At 45.8% G+C, this 18,680-nt stretch overlaps 1 protein-coding gene across 1 annotated transcript; it reads left to right on the top strand.

Moving 5' to 3' along the window:
- The first annotated feature begins 17 nt into the window (after positions 1-17).
- LOC8031426 (general transcription factor IIH subunit 3) lies at positions 18-12,956 on the top strand. Its single transcript, XM_029966506.2, has 12 exons — positions 18-121; positions 509-579; positions 649-755; positions 3,903-4,027; positions 7,161-7,223; positions 8,793-8,851; positions 9,092-9,166; positions 9,655-9,708; positions 9,827-9,895; positions 11,707-11,842; positions 12,687-12,723; positions 12,803-12,956. The coding sequence occupies exons 1-12, from the start codon at positions 112-114 to the stop codon at positions 12,876-12,878; spliced, it is 882 nt and encodes a 293-aa protein (XP_029822366.1). The 5' UTR covers positions 18-111; the 3' UTR covers positions 12,879-12,956.
- The last annotated feature ends 5,724 nt before the right edge of the window (positions 12,957-18,680 follow it).

Genomic DNA, 18,680 nt, shown 5'->3' with positions numbered 1-18,680 from the left:
GCGCCGTCTTTAGGTTATGGTTTATTTTTCTGCGCCGTTCAGGAAAGTCGACTCCATTCATAATCGCCGCGAATCGGGATCGTCGGCTCGTGCCGCCGGTCGAATACAAAGATGCCGTGCGGTAAGTGCGCATTTGCTTTTCACTGCTACCTGTTTCGTTTATCGCGTAAGATTTTTTTCTTGAAATCAACTGCCAAAAATCCGAAAGGGAGTGCAGTGACATGAGCCTATCGGAACTTCTCCGTGAGTTGCGCTTAGAGGTTTGTAGTAGCAGCTCTTGATCGAATTGTTTATGCAAGTAATTAGTCACTTGATCAGAAGTAGAAAAATCAACAACCACGACGTTGTGCTTGATATTTGCGTAATAAATAGGAGAGCCACGCATAGACAGCACTGGAGCTGCGCGCTTAGCCTGTTTTCTGTGCTAATCCGATCGTTAGTATAAATTGAATCACGCTACAGCGCGTAACTGAAAAAGAGCTGATACATTTCCGATTCTATTTAGCAGAAGATGAAGGAAGCCTTCTGGTTGCCATTATCGACACAAATCCGTGCGCCAGTTTGCTGGAGAGCGATCAGGTGGGTATCCTTCCTCTTGGTCCTCTGGCTCCAGTTGACGAGCGCTCTGACACCTACGCGAAATTCTAGGGAATCGTTTCCAAGCTTCTGGACGCCCTCAGCGTATTCTGCAACTCCCACCTCATGCTCAATCCCTGCAACAAGTTAGCAATCATCGCAAGCCATTCTCACAAGAGGTAAGTGTTGTTTCTGTGCGCTCACCTTTTTTGTTTCTTCTCTCGTGCTCGTTTCTTTTTATTTAGCACAATTAACCTCATCGTCTTTCTAATAAACCAATATTTTTTATAACCCTTCAAATGTGTAGTGCCCGGAAGCTAATAAAGGACGATTCACACGCTTGTGTCTAGTCCAACAGAATGTGTGACTCACGTTTTAGGGCACTACTGACCAGGCACAGCGCAAACACCACCATATTTTCACCCACTCACAAAACTATTTTGTCACACACAGTGATGTGACCGGCACCCAAAACATGCTCGGCTTCCACAAAGCGTCGCAAGTTCTGTGATCTTCTTCCAGCCTCTAAAAAAACATTCTGGTCTTTCTAGTGTACGCCGATATCTCCGTCACCTGTCATACCCACCCCCTGCCCATTTCGGTCTGGATGAGTTTCGTACCGTCATGCATTTGTGTAATCACTATTGCGTGTTGCACGGTACAAGACCCCGGGTTAGCGGTTGTACTGCACTGGCTAAATTTCTCACCTACAGAGATCGGTCACCCATGGAGGCGTACCAACACCAAGGCTGTCTAAACATACAATCAACACAATTTTTACGCTCCTGCCCTGACCGTTTTGCATTTGTAGCCAAATAAATTAATTTAAGCTCGTTAACCAACGTCAGCGAGCAGGCTCATAAAAAGTCTGTCTCTGTCTCTTCCGTCATCTGGGCATTGGAGTTGCGAATACTATGCATTGCCGAAAGTTCAAGCTCCGGGAGAATGTGACACTAGCGGTTGGGATAGAATGCGAATGTTTGAAAACATGACATTACCAGTGATGTGATAGCTGCGCCAATTGCGCCAAACTGTGCCAATTGCGCCAAACTACGCCAAGGGGCTAACCCTGCTACATCCTGCTCCATTTCGCCAAAATATGGGTAATCCGTGCCAAGCCTGCGCCAAAGGACCAAGTTAGGTCGCCTTTCAAAAAAGCGAAACTAAACTGAGTACTGTAATTGAGCAGGCGTGTGTTATGTGGCGCAAGCGGCCGCCTGATACAAAGTATCGTGCATCAATTGTTCACCCGGTCTTGCATGGTTTTCTCTGCGTCTCGCGTTTCGCGCTCTCGTCTTGTGGGTCTCGTCTCTCGTCTCCTTTTTTTATATTTTCAGCGATAGACGCGGATGTGTGCAGACGCTCCCACGCTAGCGTGCCGGGTACCAGCCATGCCGTCATGCTGTGAAATGAAACCACGTTTTTGCACGAGAGGAGTTACTTTGTGAGCTGAAGTAACAGCCGTGGGAAAACTGTATTTGGCTACTGCCTTTCAGTCGCCGTGGTCGTACGATGTCGAATGTTGCCGTCCCCACATCACTGCAGATATGGTACTTTCTGAAATGAAACTAAGTACCGCCGCACGTTCATCATCATGCCTGTTCTTGTTTAAATCATACGTTACTACAAAAATTCATCTTTAATTCAATGACTGCTCTGTCAAAGTATTGATTATCTAGATTCCTCTCGGTGGGCCTTCCTTCGAGAGGGACCTCGGTGCGTGAAAAATCTGCCGTGAAGGAAAGTTGATGAAGAGAAGTGAGCTAAAGCAAAAAAGGCAATGTCTGCACGCTAAACCTGCACAGCGTGCTTGTCTGTCTCAAGTTCAGTCGTTGCACAAAGCACTCCCAAGAACATTTTGAGGCTGACTCGCAATGTCTTGCATCGATGCACTCAGGTTCTTTATTTTCTATGTGTTTAGCTTGTACCTTGTTGCCAGCCTAGCAAGCACGTGCCAAGGGCTGTTTTTGTCGCATGCTCGAAAGTTACATTTTGTGTACGATTTCGGGGATAGGTTAGCGACGGAGCTGAGGGGCATGGTTTCGGTTTCGATCGGACAGCCGTTGTCTGCGCTCGCGCGACGAAGCATGCCCAACAGCAAGTCTGCCGAAGTTGGCCTCACGTGCATGCGAACATGATTGCATGACTGAGGCACCAGCTGGGACGCTTGCAATTCATTTTTTTTTTTTGTGTTTGCTTACGTTTGACGAAAATCTGGCATGTTCGGAACCAGTAAAACGGTGAGAAGCGTTTTTTCGGAATTACTCGGAAACGCCTACGGCGCTGTACACTTGTGAGATGTCTGAACAGTAAAAACAGAAGCAGCGAGTTCCTTCACAACACGTCACATCAGAGCACAAAGTGCCCTTCGTTTGTACAGCACTTAAAACAAATATTTTTATTTTCCTAAGAATATCTGTTCCAAAATCCACTTTTGCTGCTCCGAAACACTGTCTTGGCTGCTCCAAAAGTTGCTTTTGCTGCTCCAAAGGCCACATTTGCTGCTCTAAAACACTGTTTTGGTCGCTCCGAAGCGTGCGTCAAAATGGCTTAGGCCAATCACATCACTGCATTACTTAGATCAAAAGATAGCCAAGAAATATTAAATTTCTCTACAAGCCAACATCCACCCAAGTCTAATATCGTCAAAACACAACTCGACATTGTGGACGACTGTGGAATTTATATCAGTAAAAAACACTTGTCAGCAAGAAGAAGGATATTGTTTGCTTTTTTGCTGACAAGCTGTTTTTCACTAAAATAGGTGATACAGGCACTCACAGTGTCATTTCTTGTTTCGAGAAAATTAGGCTTAAGTGAACGTTGACTCAGAGATATTTCATTTTTCTCAATTATCTTTTATCCAGGTAATGTCATACTCTCAAACATTCGCATTCTGTACCAACAGCTGGCGTCGCATTCTCACGGGCTTTAAGCTTTCTGTGATGCAGTGTTGATTTAGCTGGGTAGAAGAACATGGTTCTCTTTTCTCAAGAAGTCCCTGTACTATATGTTACCTAATAAAGACATGCATGTTTCTAATGCCAAAACCATCTCTTCTTTTTCTGACAACCGAATCTTATAAGAACTACTTTGCTTGGTGTATGAACAATACACAAAACTTCCTTTTTTTTATGAGATGAAAACGGGCATAGTTGTTCTTGCAGAGATAAAAATATTTACTGATGCCAAATATGTACTGCAGGAGGCATGCAGTCAGCAGCAAGGCAACTGCAATGGCCTCTGATGAGATGCCGATGCATGCCATGTACAGTGTACAGAACACGAGCAGGAGTGAAGTGAAATCTGCTTCTTTTGCTTTTCAGCACCTTCATCTATCCTAAGCCCCAGGAATCTTCGTCTGACACATACTCTGTGGATGGCCAGTACGAGCTGTTCACCGAGGTGACCGGAGCGATCAAAGACGGAGTCAAGGAGCTTGTCCTTTCCGGTACGCCATTCGTGCCGGTTCTAGTCACCGAGCGGTCTCAGGGTGTTGCGTTTTGCGTACACCTGCTGGGGATCCAAGTGGAGCTCCTTGATTGGATGGTTGCTGTCATATTGATGCCGGCTGAGTCAGTGGAGCTAGGTGGCGCTGCTGATGATATACCGGGTGTTTTTAGCAAAAACCTTCAAAAAAGCCTAAAAATAGGGTGGTCGAGAAAAAATATACTCTTTCCAGGAACAGACTACCGGGCATGGCGGATGTCGGGGATTGCAAGAAACATACTAATAATAGCTAGGCTGTATACTTTCCCGTGTTTATTTATGTTGAAAATCGGCGGATGTTTCTCGGTGTTTATTTATTTCCAAAATACCGGTGCATTTCGTGCAGACGCTTCAAACGGCTGTTATCGACGGAGAATATCACGAATAGAAACAAACAATCAAGACGAGAAACGGTTCAATTTTTATTCACATTTGATACACAGTGTTATTCACATGTCATTATTGTAATATATGCATGCATACATTCCAAGGCTCACATCTGTCATTCTCACCTGATCCTTCCTGTTTACTGCACGCAATTTCGGAAGCGCGCACTAAATTTGCGATAGACGAGGGAAGTCCCAAAATGTCCGAAGAGCCTTGGGACAGTACTGGCCAGTCTGACGAATGCAGCTTTCAGACGCGCTTCGACCCACAAATAATGAAAGACGCTTCAAACCCCCCAACCAGGGTCCACAGAGAAGGAGGGCAACCTTCAACGGGGCAATCTGCAAAAGGGCACAATGAGGGCAAACTTTTGGGGACATAAACTGATGGTCGAAGTTATGAGCACTGACAGAAAAAAAATGAAAGCCGTTTACAACTCCCTGTAACGCCGAATTAGAGCTCAGCTCCTGAGGAGGAGGAGGGAAGGGTACTGTAGAGTCACGTGTTCTCCGGGGGGGGGGGGGGGGGTATGTGACCCCCCTCTTGAAAGAACCCGAGGTCCTCTAAGGTCCTCGCGAAGGAACCCGAGGTCCTCCCGAGGCCCTCCCAAAGGAACCCGAGGTCCTCCCGAAAAAACCCGAGGTCCTCTCGAAGGAACCCGAGGTCCTCCCGAAGAAACCCGAGGTTCTCCCGAGGTCTTCCAGAAGGAACCCGAGGTCCTCCCGAAGGAACAAAAAAAACCTCACGACAGAGGCACCAGCTGGTACTCTTGGAATTCATTGTCTTATGTTTGCTTACTTTTGACGAAAATCTGGCACGTCGGGAACCAGTAAAGCGGTGGCAAGCGTTCTTTTCGAAATCGCTTGGCAACGCCTACAGCACTGTACACTTGTGGGATGTCTCAGCAGTAAAAACACAAAAAGCGAGTTCCGTCACAACGCAGCACAAAGTGTCCTTCGTTTGACCAGCACATAAAACAAAAACAACAAAAAAAAAATTCTAAGAATTTTTGTTTTAAAAATTACTTTTGCTACTCCGAAACACTGTTTTGGCTGCTCCAGAAGCCACGTTTGCTGCTCCAAAGCACTGTTCTGGCTGCTCCAGAGCACTGTTCTGGCTGCTCCAAAGGCCACTTTTGCTGCTCCAAAAAGCTGTTTTGGCTGCTCCAAGAGGTGCTCCAAAATGGCTTAGGCCAATCACATCACTGATAGTTTTATCCTACGAGGGAGGTGAGACAATAATGTGGCGCCTCGACCATATGGTGGCAGGACTGCCGGTGCAAAAATGCACTCCGATAAGAAACTGAAACCTCAAAAGGCGTTCGAATTAAGTATTTCTTTTGGAGCATGGTAGAATGCTGTACCTGCTTTATATCTTTCTAAATTGAGTTGATTTAGTGGTTTTCGTTGATGCTCAGAAAGTTTCTAATCGAAACAATGTATATTTTCACTATTTAAAAAAGTTAATTAGTATGTTTTCATTGATTATTTAGCTAATTAGCATGCATTTTGCAATCCCTGACATCCCCCCTGACTGACAGTCCGTTCCCTGGAAAGAGTTTCTTTTTTTCTCGGTCACCCTATTTTTGACGACTTTTGAAAATCTTTCCCTGAAACGCCCGGTATAATCTCTGCTTCGAGTTCCCGCCTTTGGTGATACTTTGTAACAGAGCCAAAAGCAAGCGGAAGCAAGGCACCGAGCATGTGGTGGAGGCAGAGCTACTACCAAGTTCTTTACCTGTGACCTACTATATGTAGCGCGGGTTTGGTGCCAAGATGGCGTCTTCAACCGATGCATTTAGCTTCCTTACTGTCATGTCAAGGATCCAGCGGCACATCTACCTACTTGTTGCGATTCGGGTGGTATGGTCGTAGAAGTGCTGACGAAGAAGACGAGCGAACATACGGATCGCTATCGTTAAACCGAGTCCAAATCTGTAACTGCTCGAGTTTCCGCCGAGCGACTGATTGCAGAGCAGCGTGCGTTGGCTTTACCCATCCCCGCGGCTGTTTTTAAACCGATTTTTAAATCGCGCATCCCGAAATAGACTTGTCGTAATATGTGTGGCGCCACGACAGCGGGGCATTTCTGGAAACTGAGGTACGGAGGATGCGCTTTCTCGTTGCGCCTCCGCAACTGTGCGTGAGTTGTGGCAGCTGTCGCCTCAGCTGTCCGCCGAAATGTCGTACGTCGATGGCGGCGTACCATATCTGCGCCGAATGCATCGTAACACCTTCACGTTTTGTGGCGTCAACAAATCCACTTCTTGTAATACGATGTGAAAACTGCTCGTTCACAACCGTGGTAGGGTTTGACAAAGCGTTGGTGTAGCAGACGACGGAGACGGTGCAAAGGGGTGGGTTGATAAAGGGCTGGCCTTGCCGGCCAGCCAACACGATACCCCCTTTTGCGTGCGCTCACTTGGCTCGCCCGCTTAAGCCGTGTTTCCTCGGTAACCTGTGCCTGCTTGCACATTTCATGTGGTGGCATGAAGAAAAACAATGGGAGGAACGCACCGAGGACTCTCGTAATTTGTCGTGCGTTGCGTGCGGGCTTTTGGGATTTTTGCAAAAATGTCTATAGCCATTGCAATTTAACCAGAAAGTGGACCCGGAAATTTTTTGTTGTTTGTACCTTGGCAATTTAACTACTATTCCACGTTTCATGCCTGCTTCTAGTAAGAAATTTTCTCGTGGGTTTCCTTTCAGATGATTCGGAGTCCGCTGCTGGGGAATCCCTTTTGACAGGCGGACTGAGCCTCGCCCTCTGCTGTATCCTTTCTGTTCTGCAATCGCATCTCCCATTTGATCAGCCGTTTCAGTAGTATGCGCTATGAAGTTAAAACATGCGGTGTGCAAGTGGCACGAGCGGTGTGCAAGTGGCACGAGCGAGCGACAAAGCAATAAATCCGATTTCAAACGACACATATTGGAAAGGTTGTTGTTTCAAGAAGCGTGTCAAGTGCTTTTGCAGTATCAAGTTTTCATCTTGAGATGAAACCATCAAAGTGAAATATCTGGAGCAGTGCTTCAAATTACAAAAGAGAGAAAAAAATCTTAAGAGAGCTGACCATCTTTTTGAACAACCCTTGCCTTGTTTTGTGTGTACAAAACATAATGAAATTCTACTCCTGACTGAATAAACAGGTAAGCAGATGAAAATCAATAGACTATTTGCGAAATGTACTGCCCTTCTAGTGGGGCATCAAAGAACCTGCTCTGTCTGAGCTGGCTTTGGCGCTGGTAAAGGCCAGGGCTCGAAAGTGTAGTTCTGAAGAATTTTTCGCTCGCGTAGAGAAAGCGCTTTCTGAAACCAGGTGCCCGCGTCTACGCCCGTGCCTTAGCCGGCACTCAGCCAAATTTCAAGCTGATGTGTATAACCGCCATGTTAATGACAGTGAGAAACCAGCAACCGGCGGTGCAATGAGCACGTACACGTGCAAGGAAGAGAGTAAAACAATACTACCGTATTTACTCGCGTATAGGTCGACCTGTTTTTCAAAAATCGCCTCATCAAAACTGGGGGGTCGACCAATACGCGAATCCCGGTATTATATTTTTCAACTTTTTTTTTTTTTCGGGGGTCCCGAAGTTAGGGGGTCGACCTATACGACGTATCGACCAATATGCGAGTAAATACGGTATCCCTTAGCTCACAAGTGTGGATGAGGACAGATGACGGTGAGCAGTAGGCCTCGATCGTTTCCGACAATGCTATGAAATCTACAAACAGCAGAGGAATCTCGACCTAACAAAAATGGCTGTGCACACAGTGTCGCCAGATGTTTGAGCAATTTCGCATATCGTCTAGTCAATGTCCGATTCCCGTAAAGTTATAGCATTAGCCCTGGATATGCATCTTGCATCCTCAGAGAAACTGGCAGATGTGGTTACACAATTATCATTGTCCTACGAACGCAGGTTTAATGCTATAGCTCAAGTTTGCACATTGTATGGGGATATGAAACACTTAAAGTGCAGAAGCCTGGAGTGATTGTAGCCAAGGCTGCTATGGCTAGGTCTCTCATCTCGTAAAGCAGCCTATGCTTTCTTCATTCTAAAAACGGATTTTGTTTCGGTTCAGTTCTTTTGTGGGATTAATTTGTGACCCCTCAAAACTAGTCGGCCTGTACCCTTCCCCTTCCCCTGTGACCCCGAGACTTTATTTTTTTTCACAAGTTGCACAGGTATTACACTCAGTTAGCTGCTCGTAAAAAATTGTGAATACAATTTGTTTATATGTTTATATATAATTTTATATGTTCATTATGTTTAAGGCTGTAATGTTTTATAATGTAAAGGCTGTAATGTGTTATAATATTCCTGATAGAGTTATCTAAGACATCAATAGGATAGAAAAAGAGTCGTCGTCACAGAACAAGATTGCTTCAAGAATTCTTGTAAGTCTTTTTTTTTTTTTCTCCTTTTTTTTAAAACTTTTACTGTGGTTATACTTACTACATGTTTAAACTTAAAACCCTTCTATTCTGAATACTTATTGTGTACTTATGGGCCATCCAACTTTAGGGGTGGTCCAAACAGAGTTTCTGACTTGGGAGGTTGCACTGGATGTGATGGCGCCTTTGCAGTTGAAGTGGTTAATGAGTGGCAGCAAATCTCTTGGTCTTTTTCGAAACTAGGTGCTGTCGGCATCTGGAGAAAGTGCCTCACAATATCTCAACTTCATGAATGTCTTCTTCACTGCACAAAAAAAGGTAAGTTCCAGCTCTGGTTTGGTGATATCAAGCTACATCTGTCAACAGACTTACTACTCTGTTGGTATTCTTGTATGTTTGGTAAGTACCACGTCACATGCTTTATTTATTTTGATACCTACATTCATTGCCTGAAGAGGCATCACAGTAAAAAGGGGGGGGAGGAGGAGGAGGCGGCACAGAAATGGAAGAATACAGTGCAAACAAGAAAAAGAACACTGCACATGAGCAATACAGAACGAGTATGGGAAAACAAAATAGTTAGAAGAAGCATTACAGATAGTCTAGAACTTTTTTAAACAACAGCTCCGGCAAAGTCGTTTCCACAATGTCACACAGCAGCTTATTTCAATCCTCAATTGATCGTGGCAAAAAAAAGAAACACACTTGAAAACATTTGTTTTGCATTTAAATAAACATATTTTTGATGCTGCCCTTAACCAGACATGGATGAATGAGTCTGTACTCCTCTGTTTTCTAATTCGCAGAATGTCATCATCGATGCTTGTGTTCTTGAAAAAGACTCTGGCTTGCTTCAACAGGTAAGACATCGGTATTTACGGGTCAGATTTTTCTTTGTTAACAAAAGGTAAACCAAACTAATTTTTTAAACGGATCTTTTTTTTTGTGTTCCTGATTGTGTATTCACTCATTTGTTAGGGCTGTGACATCACGGGAGGAAAGTATATGAAGGTTCCAAACCATGCTGGCTTGTTGCAGTATTTGCTGGTAAGTTCTCGCCACACATGGTGCAAGGTGCACTTCAAACTTCGGTCTTGTCGAGCCCAATACGTTGCTCCAGATATCTAGAACAGCGAGTCTCACTTTTGTTTCATCACCGACCACTGGTTAGTGTGATGAGAGGCATCGTATGGCTGCATCAAGCTTGTTGCAGCTTATGCTGTACGCCATGTGTCGGAAGGGGTGCACCACCCACACGAAAGAGAGACAGCACATGTGACAGAAGGGGAAATGGTTTACTGGCAGTGTCATTCTGGTTGTCGGAGAGCGCTCATTCCTGGATGCAATTTCTGTGCCTTGTATTTGGTCTATGGAGCTGAAATTTCGGGCTGTGTTTTGAAATTGTGTAGAGGTTGAATTTTTTATTTTAGTTAAAAACACATATTACTCCAATTCCCTCGAAAGGAAAGGTTCCGGTCCCACGGCAATCATTCCAGGTGCCTATAAAATGGTTTTAATTTACTAAAGGAAATGTAAAATTATATAGTAGTCAAAAGTAGCTTTGCTACCATATTTCCCATGAACTCGGGGATTCTTGGGCGAACAGTTGTACTCTGAAAAACACCTTCCGATTTGCTCAAGAATAAACTCCAAAAATGCAAAACCTAATTATAAAGTAAATAAAGTGGTATACTACAAGAGTAACAAATGAGTTGTTTCTGATGAAGGTCCCAGTGCTTCTCTTCTTCTTTTCTGCCTTTCTTCCTCTTGTTCTTATCAGAAATATTGTAATAATTTTTGGCCTTCCTTGTGACATTCTCTGAAATAGACCGATCTCACCAGCCAGTTTGACTATGCCACCGCTGCCGCAAAGCATCGAGGGAACTTTAGTCTTTCTGCGCATGCAACAACCTCGCTGGAGCTCTGCGCGTGCAAGCCACGAACAGTCGTGCAATGCCGATTGCCTCCTGTGAACTAAAGTTATAGCTGCCTCGCGCATGCTTCGAACGCTTGGTGAAATCGGTCTATTGGGGACTTGCTAATGGCAAGAGCATACTTTTGGTTCCAGTACCCTACAACCCTTCTCGTAACAAGCTTGAAATTAATTACAGAGAAAAGAAAAAACAGCAGCGGCCATGTTAGTTGATTCTGCAGAAGCTTGCCACGGTCCACCTACACTTTTTTTTACAAAGTTAGGAAAAAGGCCATTTTTTGTCATACACCTTTTTGTTTTGTTTTTATCCTCACAGTCACCAACTAACTTTAGCTTTGTTCTCCTCTCCTAGTTCAAAAGGGTTGGATGTAACTGTCAAAAAACGGGTGGACACCAGGCAATTTTAACACTGAACGTGTGATAGGTCTAGGTTTTATGAGAAAAGTGGCACATTACATATGCACGACCGACACACAAGTCAAGGTCATGTAACAGCATAGCCCCATATGGGCTACATTGCTTATATCCCCCTGAAGTCGTATGACATCACCTGACTTGATGTCAAGGTTGGGTGTTCCGTGATGTCATATAATGTGACATGATGACATCATGCAATGTCATGATGTCGCACGACATCATGCCATCATATGTGACTTGTGAAGACAAAGCTTGGGCTAGTTGGTTGATCACGTCTAAGCCGATGAGTATAGAGTGCACACTGTGTGCTCTACTTCCGTGTTGTGTTTCGTGTGCGCCATACTCATCGTTTAAGGTAACGGGACTCGCAGATTCACGTGACCTCACGTCTCACGCACACACCACACGGAGCATGTGCCCAGCGCATTCACAACACACACTGCACACCTTTGGGCCTGTCACGTATAATCGACACATTTAGAGGTGCTCGGGTGTGACGTGTGTGCAGTGGGTGTTCCTGCCGGACAAGACCTCCAGGAACTACATGGTCTTCCCACCCCCAGTCCACGTGGACTACAGGGCAGCCTGTTTCTGCCACAGAAACCTCATCGAGATTGGCTATGTGTGCTCAGTGTGTCTCTCCAGTAAGTGGCTGGGGTCACACAGTGCCCCCTGGAGGCATTTCTACATTTCTTTGACCGTGTGATAAAAAAAGAAAAACCTATTTTCTGTTTGGTGACTGGATGTTCACTCGTTTGACACTCATGGTTTCGTAGTGTGTGTATTCCTTTGTGACTTACGATGGACAGCAGAGGCTGCTATGAGCCATCCAAGCCAATCCAATCTCGTGTGAGTGTCACGTGACCTGCGGGAGGGGCGCATAATAGTCACGTGATATGATGCGTTCACAACGCTGGATTGGCTGGGATGGCTGGCAGCATCCACTGTGGTTCATTGTAAGGTAAAACAGAGTATACCTAAGTGTACATTAAACATTGCGTGCGATTTTTAACCATCCAGTTATGCCTTCATCACCTTTGTATTGTACCGCAAAGAAAAATACCAATGTATATTCGGTGACAAGTTAAGAATGAAGTGAAAGCTCCTCCTATCTTGTTCCACTTTAGCAGAGGGAACGCTGGAGAGGGAGTGACTTCCTCTCTAGCATTCACTATGCTGAAGTGGAAAGGGTGGGCGGAGCTTCCACTTCAAGCGCCGTTCACACACTTGCAGCCGAGTAGAACCGAGAGAGACAAGACTGGTTTTTTAAGCCTCTTGCGACAGCGTAGGACCCACACTGCAGCAGCGCATCCGGTCCTGCACCGACGCAAGAGGCTTGAAAACCGGGTTTGTCTCTCTGTCCTACTCGGCTGCAAGTGTGTGAATGGCGCTTCACTCTCAACCTGTCACCTACTAGAGGTGTATTTTTATGACTGAGGATTGGAGTCCATGCTGGAAACTAACCATTTTGTTTTATTTTGTTTTCAGTATTCTGTGCTTTCAGCCCTATCTGCTCCACGTGCCAGTAAGGTCACTTTCTTTGGTGAACTTCTATAGAATAGTAGATGTAAGAAGATAGAATAATATTGTTTCTATTTTTTCAGAACGGCATTCAAGTTCACCGGTCCCCTTCCATCACTACTCAAGAGCAAGAAAAAGAAGCAGAGGCTCGGGATATAAGCACCTCATCTGCAGCATTTCGTATATAGTATTTATTGTTTTCCAGGAAAACAATAAAGTAAAGCCGTTTTCACGCTCTACCTGTGCCTTCATTCCTTGGCGATTCCTAAGCACATGAACATAACTTCACCGAACCTGAGAATTTAAAACGTTGGGGCAGGATATACTGGATCTCTTAATTTGGTTTTTAGCACTGTGTGAAGCAATTTGGCACTATTTAATTTTGCTGTTTATTCACTTTTCTATCTAGTTTGACTTTCCTTAATTTTATTTATTTAATGAAATACAGCAGTCAGCGATCGCTGCCTCATTTTCGCCGCAGGGCTTACCTCGCTACATCCTGATACATTTCAGCTGCGAGAAATCCGCGCCAATATGGCACCTAAGTTATTTTTATATTTTCAATATAAAAGCTTCTACTTTTGTGGAATGTTGCCGTAAGCTTGCATGAATTTTCAAAACATTCAATTATCGCATTTTTTTTGTTTGTTTTTCTTAGAGCAACGTGTGATTTGATTTGATCTTCGTATAAAACGTTACTCAGGGTTTTGTGATATTTCCGATTGTTCGTGTTCTGTTCCGGCGGTTTAATGAGCTCCGTTGAGTGCGCTTCCCCCCGCGCACTGGTGCACTGGAGAGGTGCTACATCCGCAGACATCGCGATTTTGCGTGTGCCGCTTCGCTTAGAACAATCGTCCAGGGGGAGGGGGAGGGGAGGGGATGGCGCACGACCGCACATCGATTATTAAACAAAGTTATTAATAATATTAATTTAAAAAATAAAAGAACTTGGTGATTGCTGATGTGGCAACATCTCCCTCAGTTAAATTTGCAAAATAAAACTATGGTCAGTCTGTATGATACGCTGCGACATCTTGACAAGTTGCGTGTATTATTGGCATCTTTGGATGAATTCCGTTGATTAGATGTAGCTGTGCTATGCTGTACGTTTAAATTTTACGTTTAGTAACACTATAACTAGGTCCTCAACTCTTCCTGGATGCAGTCAATGAAGTTTACATGAAATCTCCATTAACTTTAGCAGTGGAATGCATTCTCGGGAATAGCACCAATGAGTTTAGGTGGATTTTTCGAGGCATATTTATGGCCCACACACTGACTTGGTATCTTCATAAATCTCTACATATGTACATTATTAAATTACCTTTGCTATTTAAGTATACTTTAGATCCTAAGAAGTGGGAATGCAAAGAAGCACTGTCTATTAGTTTGATCGACTGTTAGTGAAGCCAAATACTGTACTGGGGGGAATAGAGGTATAAAATTTAAAAGCGCTAACAAAGACGAGGTCAAAAAAGGAAGGCGAACAGGACGAGCGCTTACTCTCAACTGAACATTTATTTAAAAACAGCTAAAGCAAGCAACCGCCGACAAAAATACACTGAATCACTCAGTGGCGTCAGTCATCACCACGTGTCAATAAAATCACTCTTTTTTGGTGCAGAAAAATTTACGGCTGGCTGACGCAGCCTTCAGTGCCCTCCTTCTTTATAGCATGCGCTTCAAGCACTTCCCTCGCAGCTTTTTCACGAGCCCTCCCCACGATCGCGGTATTTTGAAAGTAGGGCCGTAGGGCTGGCACAGACAGTCTCTGCAATGAAGAGGCAAGTGTCCTCCGGGTGTTGAGCGCAAAGCCAGGTTATGCTCGCGCATCCTCTCATTTACGCACCGTCCTGTTTGGCCGATGTACAGCCTACCGCATGTCAGATGTATTCTGTACACCACGCCCACGTTACAATCCACAAATCTTTTGGGATGATTGACGGTGCATAAGCGCGCGTCGTTCTTTTTTTTTCGTGAATCCGTGGGCATAATTGGGCCAACTTACATCGCGCCGAAAACACAAGCGGCACATCAAATTTTTCTGCCACCTTTTTTTTAAGTTATGTGAAATTTTATGCAAGTAGGAGATGACCTGAGGTCTCGTTTTTGTTTTTTCCTTTTTACCCTCAAACTTGCCCTTGATCTTTTTCAGCAGCGTCTCGGCAACTCCAAGCAAAAGTGATGTTGGATAACCGGCATCTCTAATAGGAAGCGAGCAAGCCGGCCGTGTCGCGGCGGTCGCCTATTGTTCGCCGCGACCTAGCGGCAGCCGCCGCAAGAGCACCGGGGAGCAATGGCGACGAACAGCACGGCAGGCTGTGTCCCCGTCGTGATTACGAAGGAATTTAAGGCAGTTACGAATTCGGAAAGTTCCTTCGGTAGCCGGTGCCGTCGGCGCAGAATCATCGGGAAATAATAGCAACGAACGCCACAGAGGACAGTGGGCGATTAAGAATCCGGAAAGCTTCTTCGGTAGCCGGTGCAGAATCATCGGGAGGAAGCAATGGCGATGAGCAGCACAGCGGACAGTGTTCCCAGGGTGATTACGACGGAGTTTAAGGCGGTTACGAATCCAGGAAGCTTCTTCCGTGGTACCTATGAAGAAGGGAAAACTCCTTCGTGAATCTGGCCGCGTGTACACTCTTAGAAAAAAGGGTATGGATAGTCCTCCCTTAGGGGAGGAACGGTCTTGTAACCTATGTTCCTTTAGAAAGGGAGAAACGTTCGTCCCTGAAGCAGGGGAGCAACGTTCCTCCGTCGCTTGCATCTTAATATGGCGGCCCCGAATCGAGCAAATCGAGCCCAATAAGGCTTAACCAGGACGCTACGTCTCTTGTACGGGACGAGAGCAGCAGCAAATAAAAGCGTCACACGAGCTTTCCGCCAACTGTGTTTATTTCCGAAGCCAGATTCCCCCCACAGGTACAGAAACTTGCGTTTCGAAAGCAGTTACTCAGTCTTCTCGTCGACAGCACTGCGATGTTAAACGGAGACAACCGATACCCAGTTCACGCACTTTGAGTCTTACCTTTGGTGTTCCTCGAGTCACAATTCCTTCGTCAACCGCACATCACAGAGAAGGGCAAACTCAATCCGCGAAACCAAAGCCGCTCTCGAAAGAACAAACTCGAAGCCGCTGTTTATCGCGTAGCGTGAAAGGTTAAATCGCTAGCCACCAGATGGCGGGGTCAAGCAGAGTAATTGCAAGCAGCTAGGCTAGGTGGCGCTAAGTACCGCCCAATTCATGTTCTACAAAAAATAATTTATTCTTTTCAGGCCACTACTGCGCTTCAGAGCCGCTCTCCTGCGCTTGGGGATCCTCTACTATACACACACATTACACTTATTACAAGCATTAGGTGAACATACATTGAGCACATACACGGCACACACACAGATATCAATACAACGGAACACCACACTAACCCGGACACTACACCCGTGCTCTGCGTTTCCGTCTTTTATACTGGTCGTTTTGAACGTACGGAACTTTTCGGTGACCCCCTAAGCAATAAAAAATATTCCCAGCATGTTGATTTTTTTCCAGCAATGTCATACCTCTGAAAGTATTTTAAATGGCTCAAGGGATGAATCTCTTATTAAAAGTAAACGCTCGATCAAGCCGTAATTATTTGAAAGCCAATAAATCAAGCCGCCATAATGCGGTTCGAAGCCATGAGTTTGTTTCCCCACACGGCACGTCGTAGCCTGTATTTCTAGTGGTTTTTCTATTTGTGCTGTTCGCGCAAAGCTGCAATTGCCGTCTTGAATTAATCTCTGTAAAGCGGATATTCACTCAGCTGGAAGTGATGCTTCACATGCTGAGAAATCGCTTTTCGACCAACTTGAATGCAGTCAAAGCCGCGATTTGCGGCAGGTGTTCAGTGTACGGAGCTACGCCGAGGCGAGCCTAAAAACGTCTAGCGCTCATCCCAGCGCGCCACTTGGAAGGCAGTTTCTCCAGGAACCGTAGTATATTTAAACAGCAAAATAAAGGGCATCTTTTTTTTTCGATTTTACCTACTATTGTTTTTTAATGCCGAAATTCCATACTGTAAATATACGTACTTTCTGTCACGATTTCGTACTGTTCAGTCCTTGCCCCAGAGCGCAATCGCTCTCGGGGTCGAGACAATTCTCACAGTCACATTGGCCACTGTACGACAGCGATAGGAGCTTCTACAGTTCAAACCAGCGTTCCAACATGACCATCCGCACGTTGATCGATTGCACGTAATCCCTCAAGTGGTATTAAACTTTTTAATGTAAAGCGGAATGTCAACCTGCGACACCCCGCCCCCTCATCACGGCCCGACCAACGGCATCAATGCCCGACAGTTTACGATCTCATCCTGTTGTTACACCACTGATACGCGAACACACGGTCACATCGGCGATAATTCCAGTCTTCTGTTCACAACCCACAACACTGCCATCACGATGTTGCAGCTATGTTGCTGACACGCACAAATACAGAACCACGTTGAACGCCGGTTGCACTCGGCATCGGAAAACAGAACCGAACTCAGCGCGGAAGGCACCCAGGCAGCCGGCAGCAAAACCTGCCTGTCTTGGACGCAGTTCCTGCGGTTTCCATAACGTCGAAAACGTCGACACAGTTCCGCGTGCATGGTTTCGCTACTGTAGCGACTGTAGGACTGTAGTTCTGTCGGTTCGCCGCGTGCGCGAGTCCCGCAATCCGGAGACGGCCATCCCCCAGTGTACGTGGCACTGCTGGCACTGCTCCGCAACTTCGCTGTTTCTAGCGGCTTCGTTTACTCGTTTGATAAAATTAGTGATAAAAGCGTCATTGCAACCGAAATGTTCTGCACTTTTAGACTAGAAGACGGAATTACAGGCGGCCTTCACTGCCGCTGGAGCTCAATGAAATCAACAGCTATTTATTAAACAACGTGCGCGACCTGCTCGAAAAACGAAACCGAAAGAAGATGAGTCGGGAGGGCGAAAGCTTTCTCCCGTCTGCCTGGAGAAGGAGAAAAACGTTTCGTTCCTCCCCTTTTCTCGTGTCCGGTTGGGGGCGCGTCAGTAGAAGGGAGGAAGACGCGCCGTTGCTACTTTTTTCCTCCATTTTTTCTTAGAGTGTACGACGTGAAGGAGGTCCGTTTCGACGGACAAGTGGATGTCACGGCGCGCTGTACTCCGCTAACAAAATTAAGCGCGACCACAAAAAAATGCAGTTGGCGTTGAGTGGTGGTAGTTATGTACGTTTATTTCTGAATCAGCTTGACAATAACTGGGCGATTTTTTGAGCGCCGTTCCGTGATTCCCACTACTATCTTCCTGTAGGTTGATGGAAACGTCCAAGGGTAGGCTTAGGTGGGCGACCGCATTCCGCTCCTCGATTCCGGTGAAGTATTTGCCGCATCCTTTAGAGTTTGCCGTCGGTGTCGATGCTGTTGCATCGTCGCTAGAATAGAAAAAAAGTTAATTGTATTATTCGTCAGCAGCTTAAACAAAGCGCGAACTGGAAGGTAAGAAACGCCACTAACCTGTATGGACGCACAAGTCGCACCCAGGCCGCGCCGTACTCCGCTTCGTACGGCTCCGAAGGGACGATGTAGTACTTCGTGCCGTGCGCGATCTTCGACGTACTGTTGCAGCCGACCACGCAGCAATTGTTACGGCTTTCGTGGTGCGGAATGGCCATCTCAGAAATTACAGCGCTAACCCACGACAACGCACAACCAACGCAGCGGCTGGCAGAAGCTCCCCGATGCAATGGACCCGTTTGCCGCTAGGGGCGCCCTGGTCGGGGCTTGAATTAGATGCGCACGGTTCCTATACCCTTGTTACACGGGCGCACTTAACTGCAGTCGCGCTAAGCCACAGTTAGCGCACAATATTTGCAGACTACGTTCTGCGGCTATGCAGTCAAAGCTATGGGCGAACGTGCACTTGAGCATCTGGAGCACCCATCGATGCAGTGCACGCGCGCTC

Source organism: Ixodes scapularis, unplaced genomic scaffold (assembly GCF_016920785.2).
Source record: "Ixodes scapularis isolate PalLabHiFi unplaced genomic scaffold, ASM1692078v2 PGA_scaffold1__304_contigs__length_218370807, whole genome shotgun sequence".
Lineage (NCBI taxonomy): Eukaryota > Metazoa > Arthropoda > Arachnida > Ixodida > Ixodidae > Ixodes > Ixodes scapularis.
This window is presented reverse-complemented; position numbering and strand designations above follow the sequence as displayed.

Bases quoted from the DNA above. Each gene is read 5' to 3' on its own strand.
- LOC8031426 (XM_029966506.2), top strand. The intron at 580-648 runs GTGGGTATCCTT...GCGAAATTCTAG, and splicing joins GTTTGCTGGAGAGCGATCAG to GGAATCGTTTCCAAGCTTCT. The intron at 12,724-12,802 runs GTAAGGTCACTT...CTATTTTTTCAG, and splicing joins CCTATCTGCTCCACGTGCCA to AACGGCATTCAAGTTCACCG.